The sequence below is a fragment of the Mesoplodon mirus genome (assembly GCF_964341445.2).
Source record: "Mesoplodon mirus genome assembly, chromosome: 2".
In the NCBI taxonomy this organism is placed as follows: domain Eukaryota; kingdom Metazoa; phylum Chordata; class Mammalia; order Artiodactyla; family Ziphiidae; genus Mesoplodon; species Mesoplodon mirus.
The window spans coordinates 114,823,737-114,843,159 of NC_138977.1; the positions used below are offsets into that span (position 1 = coordinate 114,823,737).

General features: G+C 36.3%; 1 protein-coding gene across 2 annotated transcripts in view; it reads right to left on the reverse strand.

Moving 5' to 3' along the window:
- RYR2 (ryanodine receptor 2) overlaps positions 1-19,423 on the reverse strand; it is a 729,440-nt gene that overhangs the window by 60,116 nt on the left and 649,901 nt on the right. For both annotated transcript variants that reach the window (XM_082634943.1, XM_082634944.1), the window contains exons 81-86: positions 18,825-18,904; positions 14,502-14,578; positions 13,706-13,779; positions 3,587-3,667; positions 2,314-2,402; positions 546-674 (exon numbers count right to left, since the gene is read on the reverse strand). In XM_082634943.1, the coding sequence (XP_082491069.1) occupies positions 546-674; positions 2,314-2,402; positions 3,587-3,667; positions 13,706-13,779; positions 14,502-14,578; positions 18,825-18,904 (530 nt within the window). The remainder of the gene's footprint in view (positions 1-545; positions 675-2,313; positions 2,403-3,586; positions 3,668-13,705; positions 13,780-14,501; positions 14,579-18,824; positions 18,905-19,423) is intronic.

The following is a 19,423-nucleotide window of genomic DNA, read 5'->3' on the forward strand; positions in this document are numbered from 1 at the left end:
GTAAGTCCTCTAAATAAAACGTAATTCTCAACTCCTAGGTTGCGCATGTTTTTTTCAGTCAACAATACACACATACATGTATTAAAATGAAGTTTTTAAGTGCTCTTTTCTTTTTCATAAAGTTTCTATGAAACTTCTTCCTTATTTTCCCTGGAATACTATAAAAAGTGGTTTACAACTCTGCCCTCTCTCCTTCACTTCTTCTCTCTCCTCCTTCTTTAATATTTATTGAGTGCTTAATATATATACCAAACCCTGGAAGTATGACACAGTCAACATCATGGTTCATGTCTTGAAGGAGTTCATGATATCCCAACCTGCCAAGTGGTAAAGCAGGTTCATTCCATATAAATTCACATCTCAAGTAAGTATTTTAAATGGCCAATTGGCTAAGAATCTACGGAAGAGGTCAGTAAGAATGTGGATGAGAGCAGGAAAATACTTTAGGAATATTGCATTTTTCCAAGGAATTCAATGCTAACCGGTTGACTCTCTTTTCTCTCTTTCTTTCCTTCTTCAAATAACAGAAATGTTTAAAGGTTTACCTGAATATACTCTGTAAGCGTGTTAAAGACTTGTTTTGCTACTTGAATCGCTTTGGAGAAATTCCTTTGTCCTTGTTCATCAATGACATCTTTCCCAGAGTAATACCAATAGAAGTCACTGATTGATTCCTGGAAAAGAGAGACGATAGGATTAAGGCACAATCTGAAGCTACCAAAGACCTGTCCAGTTCTGGACTCAGTAATAGGAAATCATTTTAAGTAACAGATTGGAAGCAAACAAACGTATCTGCGAGGTAAATACTATTGTCAATGATTTTCCTAAACATAAAATATGGTGACATCCTCCCTAGATATAAATAACAACTGGAGAGAAGATTAGAAGTAGAAAACTTAGCTTTTAAAATGACTTTCTGTCTCTGATGACCTTGAACTTCACAAACATAAGGATTCATAACATTAATGCATATTTATCCATAGAGCAGTTAGACGTTTACTATGTGAGCACAGAAATGAGACAAATCATAGAACAATATTTCTGGGTTCCAGACATTTGGTCTCCTTTTTCTCCAACAAAGCCAATAACATTTCTTTGATGAGAATTCCAGGATGTTCCTGGCTTGTGTAACTGCCCCTGAAGAAACTAGTTGGACTCCTTATAAATACTGACAACTGTAAACAAACATCTAAATAAGATCAATCTTTCCAAACAGGATATTTTCAATAATAACTTATATTTTGAAGGAACTTTAGTTGCCTAAATGAATAATACAATTTGGGCTACCATTTAGGTTTTGAGACATGATTTTGAAAATCACAAATATATTTTCAGCAATGCTTCTTGACATATTTGCTTCAAAAATGGACTTTTTTCTCATTAAGCTTTAAATAAGAGTGTTGTGCTTTTACATATGCAAAGATTAAGGGAGAAACAGAGTTTGAATTTGCAGTTTTTAAAAGTACTATACCTGACTCCCTTATAAATAAGGTGAGGGAAATAAAAGTTATATAAAATCTTATTACTTAAGAGGCCTACACCTTCAGATTCGGTTCTAGTTACGTGTAAAACATTACTATACTATCAAAGATACTTTTAAGTAATGAAGTGTTAAGCTGAATTTTTAAATTAATGCAAATATTTCAAGAGCTGAAAAGAACTAACCTTATGCTATTAAATTTAAGTGTATGGTAAGTAGTTTGAAAGCCTTTCTTTCCCATTTTTAGTAATGTTTCAAATATTCTTCTCCTATTTATCTCTCAACTGTAGAAGAAGGACCAGAGCATGTTCATGCTTTACAAATTGAAAAGGAATTTAAAATGCCATCAAGCTTAAAACTGTAGGAGGGCTTCCCTGGTGGCACAGTGGTTGAGAATCCGCCTGCCGATGCAGGGGACACGGGTTCGTGCCCCGGTCCAGGAAGATCCCACATGCCACAGAGCGGCTGGGCCCGTAAGCCGTGGCCGCTGAGCCTGCGCATCCAGAGCCTGTGCTCCGCAACGGGAGAGGCCACAACAGTGAGAGGCCCGCGTACCACAGGCCGGTAAAAAAAAAAAGAGAAAAAAAACTGTAGGAAAAAAATATTCCCACTTATAGAAAGAAAATAAGCCAAGTAAGAGCCAGGTTAGAGGCAAAGACAATAGTGGCAGTTTCAACCTAAGACTTGGGGAAAGACTGTGATCAAAGACAAAATATCTTTACAAATTCTGACCTCATAAATCAAAACACATTTCAACACGTCAGTTTCACAACTCCACCATATCTTGCCAACCAACCAACCCCTTAATTTGTTACTAACGTAAAGCAACGTACCTGAACTCTCAGTAGGTAGTCTACAGTAGAGATGATTATGTTGACAGTCGTATTATTGCCAGTCTGAGTTCTCAGATAATTTTGAAAATCTACATAAGATCAAAAGATGTTATTAAAGCGCATTCAAAAATTTAAAATGAGTTATTTGAATAACTCCAAGAGCAAATGATGTCTCCAGCAAAATCACCATGGATACGTACACTGTTATATCTGATAGTTTTAATATTGAATAATTTATATTTTCCATAAAAAGTGAGTACCTCAAAAACAAATCTAGGTGCTTCACGGAATATCAATATTCAAATTTCATCTAAGAGGTCGCTAACACCTGTTTCTTGATTCCTAGCTCTAGGGCTCTGGGCATGTGAATGACTGAAAACAACTTCCATCCTGTAGGACAGCGTAATTAAATGATTTATTCCATAATCCCTTATTCCTTAGTACTGTGTTAAGTGCTGGGGAAGCAAAAATCAAGATCAAGTTCCTGCCTTCACGGATACACAGGCTTGGTGGAGAAGCAGTTATATAAACAATGAATGTAAATACATCATGCAAAGTTACACAATGAAGTAGATTCCCCCAGTAAGATAAGTGGAAAAAAAAGAAACAGAGCTACATATGTCTCTATAGCTATCTATCTAATCTACATCTTTCTTCACCTATCAGCTGTCTTCTCTAGCATGAGAACAACTAATAAGAATTAAGTGAGGGACTTCCCTGGTGGCGCAGTCGTTAGCAATCCGCCTGCCAATGCAGGGGACATGGGTTCGAGCCCTGGTCCGGGAAGACCCCACATGCCGCGGAGCAACTAAGCCTGTGCGCCACAACTACTGAGCCCGCATGCCACAACTACTGAGCCTGTGCTCTAGAGCCCATGAGCCACAACTACTGAAGCCCACGCACCCTAGAGCCTGTGTCCTGCAATAAGAGAAGCCACCACAATGAGACACCTGTGCACTGCAACAAAGAGTAGCCCCCGCTCGCCGCAACCAGAGAAAGCCCGTGCACAGCAACAAAGACCCAATGCAGCCAAAAATAAATAAATAAATAAATTAATTAATTAAAGAAAAAAAAGAATTAAATGAAAGGGCTAGCAAAGGACTTTGAAAGAGGCAATGCGATACAGAAAATTTCCCAGCGCCTACACAGCAGGTAATGTTCAAGAACTGTTTCTTGACCCAAGGGAAGAAGCATAATTGGAACTAACAGACTCCTATTATTGCTTCAACATACTTATTCCTGGGTACCACCGATGGTCTGGGGTCTCACAAACCTGAGTTGTGTCCCTCACAGAGCAGTTGCAAGAAGCGGAAGAGGTCACAGGTGAATTCGTCATCCTGCAGAACCTTTTCTCCTGCAGGAAGTCCAGAGGGACCCAATGTTATCAACCACCTTAGCCTCGCCCTCCCTTTCTATCCCCACCTCCATCAAACTTGCATGTTGATCTAGCATCGTTCTGAACCCAAAACAGTCACAAATCATAGCCACTTTTCTATCTGAAGCTCATAAGATCATGCGCTTGACAGATAGATGCACTTTTTCTTGGTAAGAAAAGAACACTTGGATCTTAAAAACTCAGATATCTCTCTGTTAAAAGTAGCAGCATGGGTTTGGCAACATTTTAGAAACAACCTGAAGAGATTAGAGACAAACTTTTTTCTTTCTTTCTTTCTTTCTTTTTTTTCTTTTTGCTAAGATTTGTGTAGGAATGATCTCTGCATCTCTTACAAATGTGGAAGTTAAATCTGCTTTGTTCCCAGAGTCTGACCAAATGATTCAATGCAGAAGTATTCAGTACATATATAAAACAGGACCAAGAGTTTCTTTTATTCAAATATTAATTAAAGGACTTTTGTGAAAACTCTGGATGACTGGAAAATGTTTTTTAACTCATTTCACTTAACTCTCTCATGAGCTTGTCTAAATAGAGAGCTCACTGGTTGGAGCATTCCTTCCAGAGGAGGAAGAACTGACAAGCAGACCTAATTCTAAATACCAAACCAAAAGATACACTTCGCTGGCTCCTGCTAGGAGAGCTAAATCTAACAAAGAAATGTGAAAAGGAGGACATATCAGTGCCATAGGAGGTGATCTGTATCATTTCAACACTAACTATACACACGGGGCAAGGATGAAGCCTCAGAAAAGGGTTCCGATCTTTCACCTACATTTCAATTTAAATGTATCTTGATCACAAGTTACTTTGAAAGCAAAAACACAAAGAAGCAAACAAACAAAAAACAGGCACCACACAAATGAAAGCTGATTTTAAAAGCATAGAGTGTCTGTGAAAAAAACACTGTCAACATTATGAGTGTATGCTCTAGAATCTCAATTTGTTTAGAAAGCAAAATGACCAAAAAAAAAAAAAAAAAAAAAGAAATGTTGTTTGGCAAGTGAATGAATATACTCATGTATTTAAAAAAATAATAATAACTTTTCAGACTGGAAATACTTTGGGCTAAGAAAGAAAACTGTGCAATGATCATGTGTTTACTGGAACTAAAATTATGAATGATCATAATGACAGAGAGTTGATGGACTTACCAGTCTGCAGTCTGTGACTTTCAAAGTGAGAGGCTTCATATAATGGGAGGGTTAGGAAGCAAAACCATTTTGAAAACTAATATAAACATTAAAAAAAGTACATAAAATCACTGTACTGGTTTCCCTGTTGGCCTGCAAGATATTATCTTTGGTGACCAAATTAAGATCACCACGTCTACAAATGCGATGTGGCAAGTTTAATGTGTTAAATGCACATTGTTTTGAATCTCAATACATGGCTGATAAGCCCATTCCTCCATGTTCACGTTCATGACAGGATAGGAAAAAAGGAAACAGCCTAGGCTAATAAACTAAACTCTTCACTGATTACAGTTAGTATCATTTCATGAAGATACTTTAAAATGCTATTTAAATCAAACTGTTAAGAGTTAGTTACACAGACTTATTGACTCTTTCCTTGTGAACCCATCTAAAATGTTTTGTTTTGGTTTTTTCATTTTTCAGAAAATTGAATCAATAAAACCACGGACATACTTTCAATGTTCACATATTCAATGTGGAGTAAGTAATCCTTGGTAGAAAGTATTCAGAAAAGTTAACACAAATAAATTAACATGTAGTCTACCAGTGTGCCTGAAAATGTTCTGTATGATGCACATTGATTTATAACATAAGGCTTTTTTTTTGCTGCTGGCATGCACAGTATTTTCCGGACTGTATACCAAGACACATACGAGTAACTTCACTTACATAGGACACGCTGCACACAGCAGAACAAGAGGGAAAGGCGGGGTGCGGGGGGAGGGGCAGGTCAAGCCTTCATTTACCATCAGTTGACACCAGGTTGTCGTATCCACTAAGGTGCTATTGCTTAATGAACACATTACTATCTGATTAAAATGCTGCCATGGCCCATGCTGCATGTAGGCAGTGCAGGAACAGAGATGGATAATGGCTTTATGTCTGCAGAAGGTACACGAGCAACAGTCTATTTTGTGATGTATGCAAAAGAAATCCCATTGTAAGATGGAAACTAAGGTTAATAATAAATAACAAAATGGAGTAAAATGTAGTTGAAAGTGCTCTTACATTTTAAAAATATTATTTGCAATAGCTGCATGATGGCCAAATGTAGATAGTGTGAAGGGCATTCCTTTGGTTTTATTTTTAATTATAAGGGGCTTATGATTTCTAACACTGTACTAAAGGGAGAGTTATTTCAATACTGTTGTGATGATGAGTTTGTGCTTTGTGCCTCAGTTTTCTCACCTATAAAATGAATGTAGAGCGTACACTGTCTACCTCACTGGCTCTGCACAATCTATATGACCATTTTTTATCAATTGTGGAGAGGTTAATATTATTAGTAGCAGTGGTAATGACACTAGATAAAGATGGGAACAACATGCCTACATGATAAGTATAGTTATGTGAACATAGGTATTAAATGTGTTTATATTTTCAAAAAGCCACCTTAATTTTAATGGACCAAATATTTTCAAAAATATAAGTTTTCACCTGGAAATAATATTAGGTAGACCTTATTTGTTCAAGCTACCAATAAAAAGTAATACCTCATTTAGAGATCTAATCAAGTTAACACACTTTTAAAGGCTTTTCTACTCACAATCGGTTTATCCAACTAATAGAAAAGTACACAAGTGTTTAAGTTCAATAAAAACAGTTGTTTTTACTTAGAATTTTTACTTAGAATATCCATCGATATAGCTCAAAGTCTGCAGACTTATCTCCAGACAAAGCTTGATTTAACTGTTAATAATTAATTATCAATAACTGTTCTAAAATTAATGAAATAAATAAAAAGACTAATATATATATATAAACAATTGAATTAGCATCAGTAGACTCCAGAACACTAACATCCCCATCGTTGTAGGGTCAGCATCAAATAATTCCCTGTAATCTATTGTTAAACAGCTCTCAAGAGCCCCCCATTGCCATAGAGGAAATAATTCTGATTACTTACTAATCTTTAGAGGACTTAAATATTTATTTTGTATATGAAAACACTGAAGGATAAAGGTTAAAAGTATTTTTAAATAGTGAAAAGTCAGGTATTTGATTCCATGTGGGTAGTTTTAATATCATTGCTTAAATGGTCTAAATATGGCTGCTTGAATAATATTACAGCTCAACTAACAGAGAATAAAAAATTTGAAATGGATTTACGATTAACACTTAGTTAGTGACTACGGTGTGCTAGGCATTGTGCTAGATATATTTTCTCATCATTTCATTTCAGGTTTACAAAAATCCTACAAATGAGGTGATACAATCCCATTTTGTGGTTTGGTAAACAACCGAGAAATTAAGTAACCTGACTACTGTCCTACAGCTATTAACAAGTAAAGGACTTGAATTCAGTAAACTTCAGCAAACATTCATAGTCTCCTATATGCTAGGCACCTTGTGAGGTGCTAGGGACAAAAAAGACCAGTGGACACAATCCCTAACCTCAAGAAGGTCACAGTCAGGCAATAAACAGGTAATTTCGATATTGTATGGTCCTTCTGAATCCAGTGTGCCATAGTTTCTACACTTCATACAGCTCACATCAGTAATCAATCTCTAACAATCATTACACTTACTGTACATTATTTAAATTGTGAACTCCTAACTTGTTTTTCTGAATTTTAGAACCCAAGGAAAACCATATTCTAGACATGTGGCTTTAGAAAAGTCAATTCACCTTTCTGAGTCTTTGTTTCATCATTTTGATATGGAAATTAACAGTCTCCTGACTTCCTGAATTCATAGGGCTGCTGGGAGAATCAAATTGGTCCAAATAAGTACAATTGCTTTGAAATATGCAAAACACAGTAGGAATAAATGTGAAGTTTTAATGGCATGCAGTCATTAAAAAAAAACCTTTAGATTTCTAAAATATAGAATACTGGTGGGTTGTGGATATGATAAATCATTCATAATTCCATTAAGTACATGTATTTAATCTAAGGTAACAACCTGACACCAGTGTATAAAATGCACTCCTAGATAATACCAATGACCACTGTGTGTGAAAAAAGTTAGGTGTGACCTATGGAAAACAGAATTAAAGTTATAGGTTAGCTGTGGGGGAAGAAATCTTTTGGTTTCAAACATGATTTGCAGATTGTTTCTCTTATAGCCGTCTTTTTTCTTTCTTTTTTTAACTGAAGTATAGTTGATTTACAATGTTGTATTAATTTCTGTTGTACAGCAAAGAGACTCAGTTATATATATATATATATATATACATTCTTTTCTATTATGGTTTATCACAGGGTATTGAATATAGTTCCCTGTGCTCTACAGTAGGACCTTGTTGTTTATCCATCCTATATCTAATATTCAATAGTCTGCATCTTCTTGTAGCCTTCTCTTAGTGCCTTTCAGTTGTCATTACTCTAACTGAAATCCTTGACATCCTTCACCCATTCCATCCACCAGCATCCTAACTGATCTCCGTGCCTTCACATGGGACACCCATCTTACACCCTGTTGCTGACAACAACAGCTATAGGCAATCCAGTTATAACACTCTTCCTGATAAACAGACTGACTCCTGTAACAGTAATTATGGAAAGCATACTCTGAAGAATTCCCTGCGATCTATCGTTAAGCAGAGTTCCCCAGCTGCCGTGAAGGAAATGGTCGTGACCACTGTCTTTGGAGAACTCCATGTCTATTTGATACACTAGCATTACTGAGAAAGGAGAGATTTGTGCCTGTTAGTATTAGTAGGTTCTACTGGAAGCATTTTGAACAGTGAATGTAGGAATTTAATTCCAGGTGGATCATCACACAAAACATAATGTATCACTTAAGTGTTATTTAGTTAATGGCTCTCCAGGGTCTCAGCAAGAAAGTACAAATGCCTGGGAAGAGCAAAGAAGGTCCTTCAGCACCTCTCACAAACTATCTTTCCATCTTCTAGTGGGTTCATTTCTCTTCAACCACACCAGGTTGGTTACTGTCCTCTGATATGTTTTGTACCTTGAACTTTGCGTACGCTGATGCTGATGCCTTCCACTGGAATGCCTTTCTTTGCTTTCCTTATCTACCAGATAAACTTCTATTTCAGGCTATGTGTTATGTCTATGGTGATACTTCCCCATCCCTGGCAAAGTATCAACTCAGTTCTCTCTTACACGGAGGGCATTGTTCTGAAGTTGCTTGTTTACAAGTCTGTCTACACAATACTGGACTCCTATACAACGCCAGTGCCTAGGACAGTGTCTAGCACGTAATAGCCACTCAAATTTAAACGACTGCTTCAAAGTTTAAAAACTGCAAGGATGTTAAAAAACAATCTATTTAGTGCTGTGAACTACAGGCTTTTTCTTGAGGAGAAAGTTTACCCATAGGAACTGCAGAGTAATATAGTGAGAACCCAGATGTTAGCACTGGATTACACCTGGGAAAGTACTCTGAAAATCTGGGGCAGGAGAAAGCCAATAGATAATTAAGCACTAAAAACACTAACGAAAAATGAGGGTAGCCAATATTTTAAGACTGCTTTAATTATCCCTTCATTAATTAATTAAAAGGAATCCTTTTTTCTTCAACTTCACTATAAATTGCGGTCACTATAAATATATCGGCAAGAACCTCAGTGCAACACATGATCGGTTACAGGTGGAAATCTGAGAAGCTTAACTTGTATTAATGTTTTATATAACAGTTTATAAAATCAAACAATTTCTGAGGAATCAGATCAGCTTCGCAATTTCATCTTGCTTACGAAGTCAAGGATCCCTGCAAAATGATCAAAAATAAAATGCAGTATCTTCGACTATATTCCAAGAAGATGTTTGATAGAAGGAAAATTGCACTTTCAAGCTCATCATGAATTACTAATGAGGTTAAATGGTACTGAAGAAAAATTAAATATCCAAGGATGGAATGAAATTTCAAAGATTTATATAGGTTTTTGGTTTTGAACTTCACTCTATGTTAAAAGAAAACACATAGGACTAAAAAATATACAGAGAGGACAACACTGAGCGCGTGACAAATCTAAACACATTTGCTTAAGAACCTTTTTTTTTAAAAAAAGAATAAAAACAAGGGGGAGGTCCAGGCTTTTGTAGAAATGGGGGACATTTAGTAAGGTGGGATAGGGCTACAGGACAGTAACAGTGTAGAGAAAGGAATATAAACAATTAGTCTGAGATCCAGATACAGTTGCCCTTCTGTATCTGCAGATACAGAGCTATGACCGTGCTATGCCACTTTATATCAGGGACTTGAGCATCTGTGGATTTTGATATCTGCGGGGGGCGGGGGGAAGAAGGGGAGGGTCCTGGAACCAACCCCTCATGGATATACAGGGGCAGCTGTATACAAAGCTGTATACAAAGGAGCACATATTCCCTAATGGTATTTCAACACCAGATGGGGAATGTCATGTGTAACCATAAAAAGCTTAAAAGTGATATTAAAACTTCAACAGTGGATGCAAAAATCGGCAATAGATGGGTGTCTTTGAAGGGAGACATTACATTAAGGGACCAATAATTCTACCTAAGCCAACATGCTGGACACAAAATAAGCCCCCCAAAGACTACTGAAGGATGGGGGGGAAGGGAGCAGGCATGTGGAATGGGCAAATTAAAGACAGGAAGAATGCCTGCATTTCAGCCTTGACCCTGCCACTTTGCTGTGTGACCCTGGACAAGCCATGTTATCTTTCTCTCCCTCACTCTCCTTATTTATAAAATAGGGAAAATACCTCATGGGAAAGTTGTGGGTATGAAAAAGTTCATGTATTCAAGTTATACATTTTCCATGGCAATATAACGTATGGTCATTTTATCATCATCGGGAAGAGACTGAGCTTAATAAAGGTAATTGGTTAGGATGGAGATTTAGGTCTATCAGATTATTTTCTCAGTCCTGAGCCTATACTGCACAAGCGTCAAGCTTTGAAGCAAGGATATCACTAACAGATTTAGATTTTTCAGCCTTTTCTATGTTTTCCAAGAGGGATGACCAATGTTCTTTCTCCTTCGAGAGTACAAACTTTTCTTAATAGTTGCAGAAGCTTAAAAGAATGGTCACATAACAGAAATTTTAAAAATATGCCAAAAGATAGGGTCAGTATAGGTGTTCTCAATCTGGGAAATAGTGTACCATTCATTACAGCGAATGAATTGTCACTGCATATTCTCCTAAAAGATATTTTGATGAAGGCAACAGTGTGTATTCAGAAAGCACAACGTAATCTCTGAAGCCCTGTTGACATACTAGGTACTATTCAAAATATCTCATCCCTTCTTTATTGCCATCGTATGTCATGTCTTTTAGAGACTACTTTGCAATACCAGTGCCATCTTTGTCATTATCCTAGCTTGAAGAGGTAAACATTTGCTACTGCTTCTACAGTTCTTTAAATTCGGTCTCAAGAATGAAAATTTGCTTTTATGGTAGAAGGTTTTTAATGTGTGATATTTTCAAAGAATAGAGGAAAACTCTACAGATCTCTCAATACTTGGAAGGGAAGTGGCAGAGTCCAATGGCTAAGATGAGGCTCAGCCATTCACAGCACACACTGGATCGGCACTGATTTTCCCGTGCACCACTTGGTGCAGCCATAAAGCCACAGTATGTCCAAGACAGAAATGCCACAGGGAGACTATTGCACACATTCATTCATTTACACAACAGCTGCAAACACTGGGTCCACCAGAACTTTTTTAAAATGAAAGAACAGAACCAAACAAATCTCAAACCATCATTTAAATGCTTGTTGCCCCTTCAGGTCTAATATGTTAATAACTGCACATCCTCATAGGATGAGAAAAAAAAAAAAGGAAAGCTTGATACATAAGTTTTAAAAGGAAAAGGATGCATAATGATGGAAAGTAAACAATCTACTTGTTAAAAGGGTCTATAAAAGGAAAAAATGCACAAAAACTGTCACTATCAAGACTGTACACAAAGCTAACAACAAATAAAGGAGCAAATGAAGAAAAGGCAGTTCCTTTTTAATAATTACCACGCTCATGAGTGATGACTGAGGAAGGGAGGATAGTACATTGACGGTAGTCGAAAGAAAAGGAAATGGGGAAAAAGAAAGAAGTTGAGAGTTTGTTTTTGCTTTGCTGTTTGTAAGGAAATAAAATAGAACACGTGTTAATCAATTTGGGCAATTATTTTTGTGTGCGTTTTTAAAAAGAATAAACTAATCAAACCCATCTCATATTGAGAGACAGAACTAATTCTCACATTAGGATGGTCACTCTCATCAAGTTATTTCTGATTTGGGACTCACAAATGTTATTCTCATCTATATCTGGTTGACAAAGCCTAGGAGGCCCAGTAAAATAATCCTGTGTGGTCACTATTTCTTTGTGGGAAGCTGATGTAAAGAGTGATTCAGAGTAATTAATGGAATTGTGTTCAGAGCCTCTGGTACGTTAGCTAAAAACTGCAGGGGAAAATGAAATTGATTTCTAATTCCATGACAGGGAAGTCAGACTTTGGATAGAGAACTGACTCATTTTTAGGCACTTTCCAGCTGGAAAATGCCCAGGACTTCTGTGAGACATTAGAGGCATGCGGTTAATGGGACCTGGGATTTGTCATGGCTGAGTTCTCCAGATGGGCCCCTCAAGGCCAGGTGTTGTTAACTGTCAACACAAAGGTTAGTAATGAAGACATCTGGCTTGATCTCCATTTTCAAAAAACCTAAGTAAGTTCAGAATTCTGCTGGTGATTTTTCTTGAAGGTAGCTAACCCAATTAAATAACCGTGTGACGAATACTTGATTATTGAACCTATACATTCAAAAGCCAAGCAGAAAATAAAATTACACAGGTGATATACATAGAAGCAGCAGCGTTAGCATATGTATAAATGATAATCTTTAAAATACCGGAAGAAAAATGCAGCTAATTTTTTTCCTATTGTGAGAACAAAAATATACAGAGATAATTAGAGAGATTAGTTAATTCTAAAATATTTCAGAAAGGCAAGCAGACTACAAATGGCAGAGGGGAGAAAATTTATTTTTTGCAATAAGATTAGTTTTATAGAAGACCCAATGTTCCAAAACGAATACATTGATAAGATGACAACTCCAAACCAGACCAAACAAACAAAAACAGATAAACACACAGGGCCTTACTCAAACTAAATTAATTTAAAAATCAAACACAAAAGAATAAAAACAAATCAAAACCAAAAATAGTGAAGATACTTTCTTCTTAATAAGTACCAAAACGAATGTGCAACAATAGTTATTTCTGCTTTAAATGCACTGTGTGCTAAATTTTCTAGTTCATGCAGCTATGTATAGAGAGAAAAGCTCTAAGATTAGGTGAGTCATTATTTTCATGCACATGTAAATTAAGTGATCAGAGTTATTTAAACACAAAAATTACTCTTTATTTCATTAAACAATTTGGACTTGCAAAGACATGGATATATGAGATAGAAGGGTAATTGCGCTAAAAGGGAGGAGATAGTAAGACTAGTGGTGGATTGAAGGATCTGAAAGCATCACTATCCTAAGGAGGTAGAAGAATTTGAAAGCCTAACAGTTTGCTAAAGTGGCCAAAGAAATTCAAACATTTTCTAATGTGGCTCATCCATGTGCTTTAGAATTTTATAGATAATTCTCTAATAAGGGATATTTATTTACTACCCAACTAGGGGAAAGGCCACTGACAGTAGATCTGGAATAAAAAAGGAGTCAATGACCAACATGGAAGATTGGGGTTTTGGGTGTGACCTGCATGGGTGTCTAACTATGAACTTTTAAATGAGTCACATAAGCATTGTGTCTATTTAAAGATAACCTTGTATCTCTCTGTATTGCAAAGGTAATTTCAGGGAATAAGTGGGGACACGTGACGCTTTTAATTTAAGTGATCAATACCTGATCCTTCCTCGGTCACCATCCCAAGTCCTTCAGCTTTGTTTTGTCGCTCAAATGCGTTTAGGTCAAGGACACTGCAATAACAGGGAGGAAAACATTTAGAGGCCTAACAGAACATTTTCCTTCTTCAGGAGAGCAAATGTCTAAAAACCGTGTATCGTGAAACGTGAACCAAATGTTATCAGATACTGAAAACATACACTGACTCAATGCCTACCAACCATATTTTCCTAGTAGCAGACTAGTTTCTCTCCAGGGTCCACACTGAAATGATCTATGTGAAAGTCAAGCATATGGCATTGATGGGTTTCAACTTTGGGAGAACATTACAAAGTTAGCAGACATACTGAAATATAATTAGAATGATCATGTTTTTCCAGTTGGAATAATAACATTAAATATGTGGCAGGTTCCTTAGTCATTCATTTAGGGCAGATGAGAAGTGGTCTAATGGCTCCCAGATAAAATGAAAAAGAATTTTGTTTTTTGTCTTTTAAAAATCATACACTACTCATTTCCAAGTAAGCAGAATACACATTAATTCTCCAAGGTTCCTATTTAAGCACAGGGTAGACTATTTTAAGACATTATTAACGTGGAACAATTAGTAATTAAAACATTACTAACACCTAACAGCAAGATAGAGCACAAGACACTTGCACACTTTGGTCTCACTTAAAAGTGTGTTTAATCATTAAAAATTCTTCTGTGTATAAGTGCTTTCAGTAATGTAAAACAAGTACTTTAAAAGGTACAACCACTGAGTGGAAGCAAAGCAAGAAAAGCATGTGCTTACCTGCATGACTGCATCAGGCCAGCAAGGCTCTGAAAGAAGCCCACATCCTTTTTCTCCTTGAGGTAGTCAAGCATTTTCTACAGTAGACAGATAAACCACATGGTCACTGAGCACAAATCTCGTTTTTTGTTAAATAAGAAACAATAAAAACATCCTTTGATTCTGAAATAAAGATAAAAAATATCCAGTGCATACAAACATGACGAACGTCACCCTGACCACGAAATAGTGATAAGCATGTCACAGCAAGAGACTTGCACATTTCTAAGTGCAGCAGGACATACACATGGCTTGGAACAAGGGAGGTGCTTTACAAAACACCACAGGCAGCATAAATATCAGGGGGAAATAATACTCTTAATTCTCTTCATGTCACTCTGTAAGTATCTGGAGATTCAGATACTTAGTTCAAGTTTACTGGGAAGAAGGCCCACCTGTATGCTATTCACAGATTTCATTACAAAAGTGAGTTCCTTAAACAGCATGCCAATCCGAGAGCTCTGATTACCATATGCTAATGTTATAGACAGAAATTCAGTTTCCATTACCATGGTCTCTAGACCCAAGGACTGGTGGGAATCATGTGACTATGAATTTTTCTCCTCTTTTCTCTGAATGATGTCCAGATTCTGTGGTCAACATTTTGGTTAAACATAAATGTAAAAAATGCTAAAGCAATGCATGGCTTCTACTTGTTAGTATGTTGTTACATGCCATGATGAAACAGCTACTTTGAATGTAGATACAGTGTGCTGGAGGTTTCAAATAAGAAGTACTATTTGCAGGGCAGGAATAGAGAGGAAGACGTAGAGAATGGACATGTGGACACAGGGCGGGGTGGGAGGAAGAACTGGGAGATTGGGATTGATGTACGAGCACTGCCATGTGTAAAATGGATAGCTGGTGGGAACCTGCTGGATAGCGCCGGGAGCTCAGCTCGGTGCTCTGTGGTGACCTAGGGGGTGGGACGGGGGGTGGGGAGGTCCAAGGGGGAGGGGATATATGTATACATACAGTTGATTCATTTCATTGTACAGCAGAAACTAACACAACATTGTAAAGCAACTATACCCCAATTAAAAAAAAAAAAGTACATACAAGATGATAAGATGACAGAGGTACACCAAAGGTTTTAAGAAAATAAAGATACTGCTCTTCTCTGAATCTTGAATAGAAGGAATTAATTCCTATTATCAGAGCTATCTAGATAGGGCTCAGCTAAGCAGTCAAAATATTGGTAGTACTCTTTTTCCAGAAATCAGAGTTAAAGGTAATATAAAACTAAATATGTGAAGGCTGTATACACATACAGAGTGTATATATATTTGTGTGTGTGTGTGTCTGTGTATATACACACATATATGCATATACCTACACATGCACAGATACACACAAATACAGACACACAAAAACGTACAGCCATTTTGGGGTGTCTGTGTGATAACTCATTGGTCTAATAAAACATGAAGCGCTTATTAATCACTGGCCTTTTAAAACAAAATGAATATGGGTTACAGGGTCAAAGGGGAGTGGTGGAATATATATCTGAAGGTATAAAGAAAAAAGAAAAGATCTGTACAGACGAAGAGTACATTTATTACATGGTCTCTCAAGGTTCCTTTTGGCTCCATGGATTTCTGAATATATATACTATACAATTAAGGTCTTTTGAAGCAATACGTAAGTCAAGGGAAATTATTTATTTATAAGTATTGAGGCGAGATTAGGTTGGTTTTCTTTATTTTTCCTTTTTTAAAAAAAGTCATGTAGTCATTTACTATGGAAATCAAAAAAGAAAATCTGTAAATTGGATGGGAGAAAATTCCCTTTATTTTTATTAACTTCTAACTGAAATTTAGCATTCCTTTCAACCAGTAATCTAAGCAACAAACACTAAGAGGATTAGTAGTAGCTACGATTCTGTCACCAATAAAGATTTCAGGTATTTTCATATCACATTACAGCTGTTGTAGCTATTTAAAAATATTTAGACACGTCTTTTCTTCTCAATAATTATTAGACCAAGTACTAGACCTTTTATTTAATGAGTTCATAAAGAAACATATTAGTTTATCGAAAACCTATTTTATAATATTTTGATTACCACAATTCAATATAGTTGGTTTCCTTTGTCAATCTGTGTAATTTTAATTTGTGCACTTATAAACATTACACCGAGAGGAGGCCAGAGATTTCAACGAACTGTCAGAGGCAATAAAAAGCTAAGAACCCTCGCTTAGGTTATGTCTACATTCTCTTCCAGTACTAACATGTAATGATTATATTTACAGAAAAAAATATACAATTTGAGAACAATGTAAAGATGAATTTTTCAGCTCTTCTGAGTTACTACTTCACCTAGTCCAAAACTTTACTAACCCAAAAGAAATCTTCAAATTTTCTCTGCTTTTCTTTTCTTAGACTCAAAGGTTTCTAGGAGCCTATTCCTAGCTTTGTGCCACTCTAGTGATTCTGAGGTTCACAGCAACTTGAAGTCAAACATTCTAAAGTTCTCATTTGCCTTCCTTTCCCTCAATGAGGGTAGCCCTTTACCTGCCTGATTAAAACTTACCCAGGAAAGAAACAGTTATTAGTTCCCTGTTCAACCGTTCTTTCTCATACAGAAGCCAAGATACAAAAATAAGAGAGACATTATAGTTTTAGAATAACACAATCTGATGCTTATATTACGTTGTGCTTTGTTCTTCAATGAGCATAAGAATTTTTTCTGAGCTCAGAGCCACACTGTTGGCCGTGTGAATGTTGTCCCCAGAGGTAGGCAGTACACACCTGTGACAGTCTTTTTTTAAGTCACTCAAATACTCTTTTTTTCTTTAGTGAAGTATAGTTGCTTTACAATGTTGTGTTAATTTCTGCTATACAGCAAAGACACTCAGTATATATATATATATGTGTGTATATATATATATATATATATATATATTCTTTTTTCATATTCTTTTCCATTATCACAGGATATTGAATATAGTTCCCTGTGCTGTACAGTAGGACCTTGTTGCTTATCCATCTATATATAATAATTTGCATCTGCTAATCCCAAACTCCCAGTCCTTCCCTTCCTCCCCCACCCCTTCCCCCTTGGCAACCACAAGTCTATTCTCCATGTCTATGAGTCTGTTTCTGTTTCATAGATAGGTTCATTTGTGTAGTATTTTAGATTCCAAATATAAGTGATACCATATGGCATTTGTCTTTCTCCTTCTGACTTACTTCCCTTAGTATAATAATCTCTAAGTCCATCCATGTTGCTGCAAATGGCATTATTTCATTCTTTTTTATGGCTGAGTAATAGTTCATTTTATATATGAGCCATATCTTCATTATCCATTCATCTGTTGACTGACATTTAGGTTGCTTCCATGTCTTGGCTATTGTGAATAGTGGTGCTATGAACACAGGGATGCATGTATCTTTTTGAATTATAGTTTTGTCTGGGTATACACCCCTGGAGTGGGATTGCTGGGTCATAGGGTAGTTCTATTTTTAGTTTTCTGAGGAACCTCCATTCTGTTCTCCATAGTGGTTATGCCAACTTACATTCCCACCAAGAGTATAGGAGGGTTCCCTTTTCTCCACACCCTCTCCAGCATTTGTGATTTGTAGTAAGTCACTCAAATACTCTTATTCTAACAAACTCAACAGACCTTGGCCTTCAGTTGGATATGGAGATTGCATCCTTTGTCATAACTGGTTGAAGTTATCAAAATCCCAGTCCAGATAATATCTAACTTTTAAACAGAACATCATTACAAAACTTGGTTGGGAAGTGATTTTCTCATATCTTAGGAGAATAGAAAGAATTACAACTAGAAAAATTCTTAACAGTGCATTCTGTTTACATGTTAACCTAGGAGCCAGCTTTGCACCAAATATACAACAAAATCTTAAGAGTCAATTTTTAGGAGATATAACACTATAAAACATGTTACCAAACTAGGCTCCCCAGGTAAGGGTATTTATTTTTCACTATTAAAACAAACCAGCTGCTTTATGCCAACTTATTCACATGAAAAGCAGCACTGCAAATGATGACACCATATGACATGACTTCAGACTTCTAAGCAGTGTTATTATTTATTGTGCTACCTAGAAGGGGTGTTTATTGTGCTACCTGGGAGATATTTGGATACTGGGACAAGATGACCATAAAATAAAGGCATATTTTACATAGAAAATGAAAACAAAAAAGTACAACTAATGTACAACTAATAGTTCTTTTAGGATGACTAAAATAGTTCAACAGGATGACTATACGGTCCATCTCTTCGAAAAGCACATTATGTAAAAGGCTCAATGACACACCTGCTGTACTGTAGAGTTCCCGCCATTTAGGATAGCAATTCCAAGTTTCAAAGTAGCAGCCACCATGGGTCCCATTTCACCTTAAAAATACAAAACATTGTGATCCTTATATCACTTCACCTGCTACATTAACCAATTCTATCTCAAAATGTGCACTTTTAAAGTCATTATTCACCTCCTACAAACCTATGTCATGGTGGAGAGGGACAGACTGACTCATGTAAGAACAACAACAAAAAATTAAAAGAGTCATAATGCATATTTTGCCATCAATGTTTTTACTAAGTTCTGTGTAATATGTCTATGATTGAAACTATATGAGAACACAGAAAAAACGAACAGGAAGGAACAACTGATTTTGAAATACTGACACCTAAAATTATTAAAATTCAAAACAAATCATTTGTATTAAAATAATATTGAAAGGAATATGAGCTACTTAAAATATTCTCCCTCCTCCCTCAAGACAGTATGTTTGAACAACTTTTATAATCTCCATTTCATCACTTTTATCTTAATATGTTTATAGCCTTGCTTTATTAGGATGACTAGTCACAATTTTAAGTTATTTGAATAATAATAACAAAATTTTAAATCCA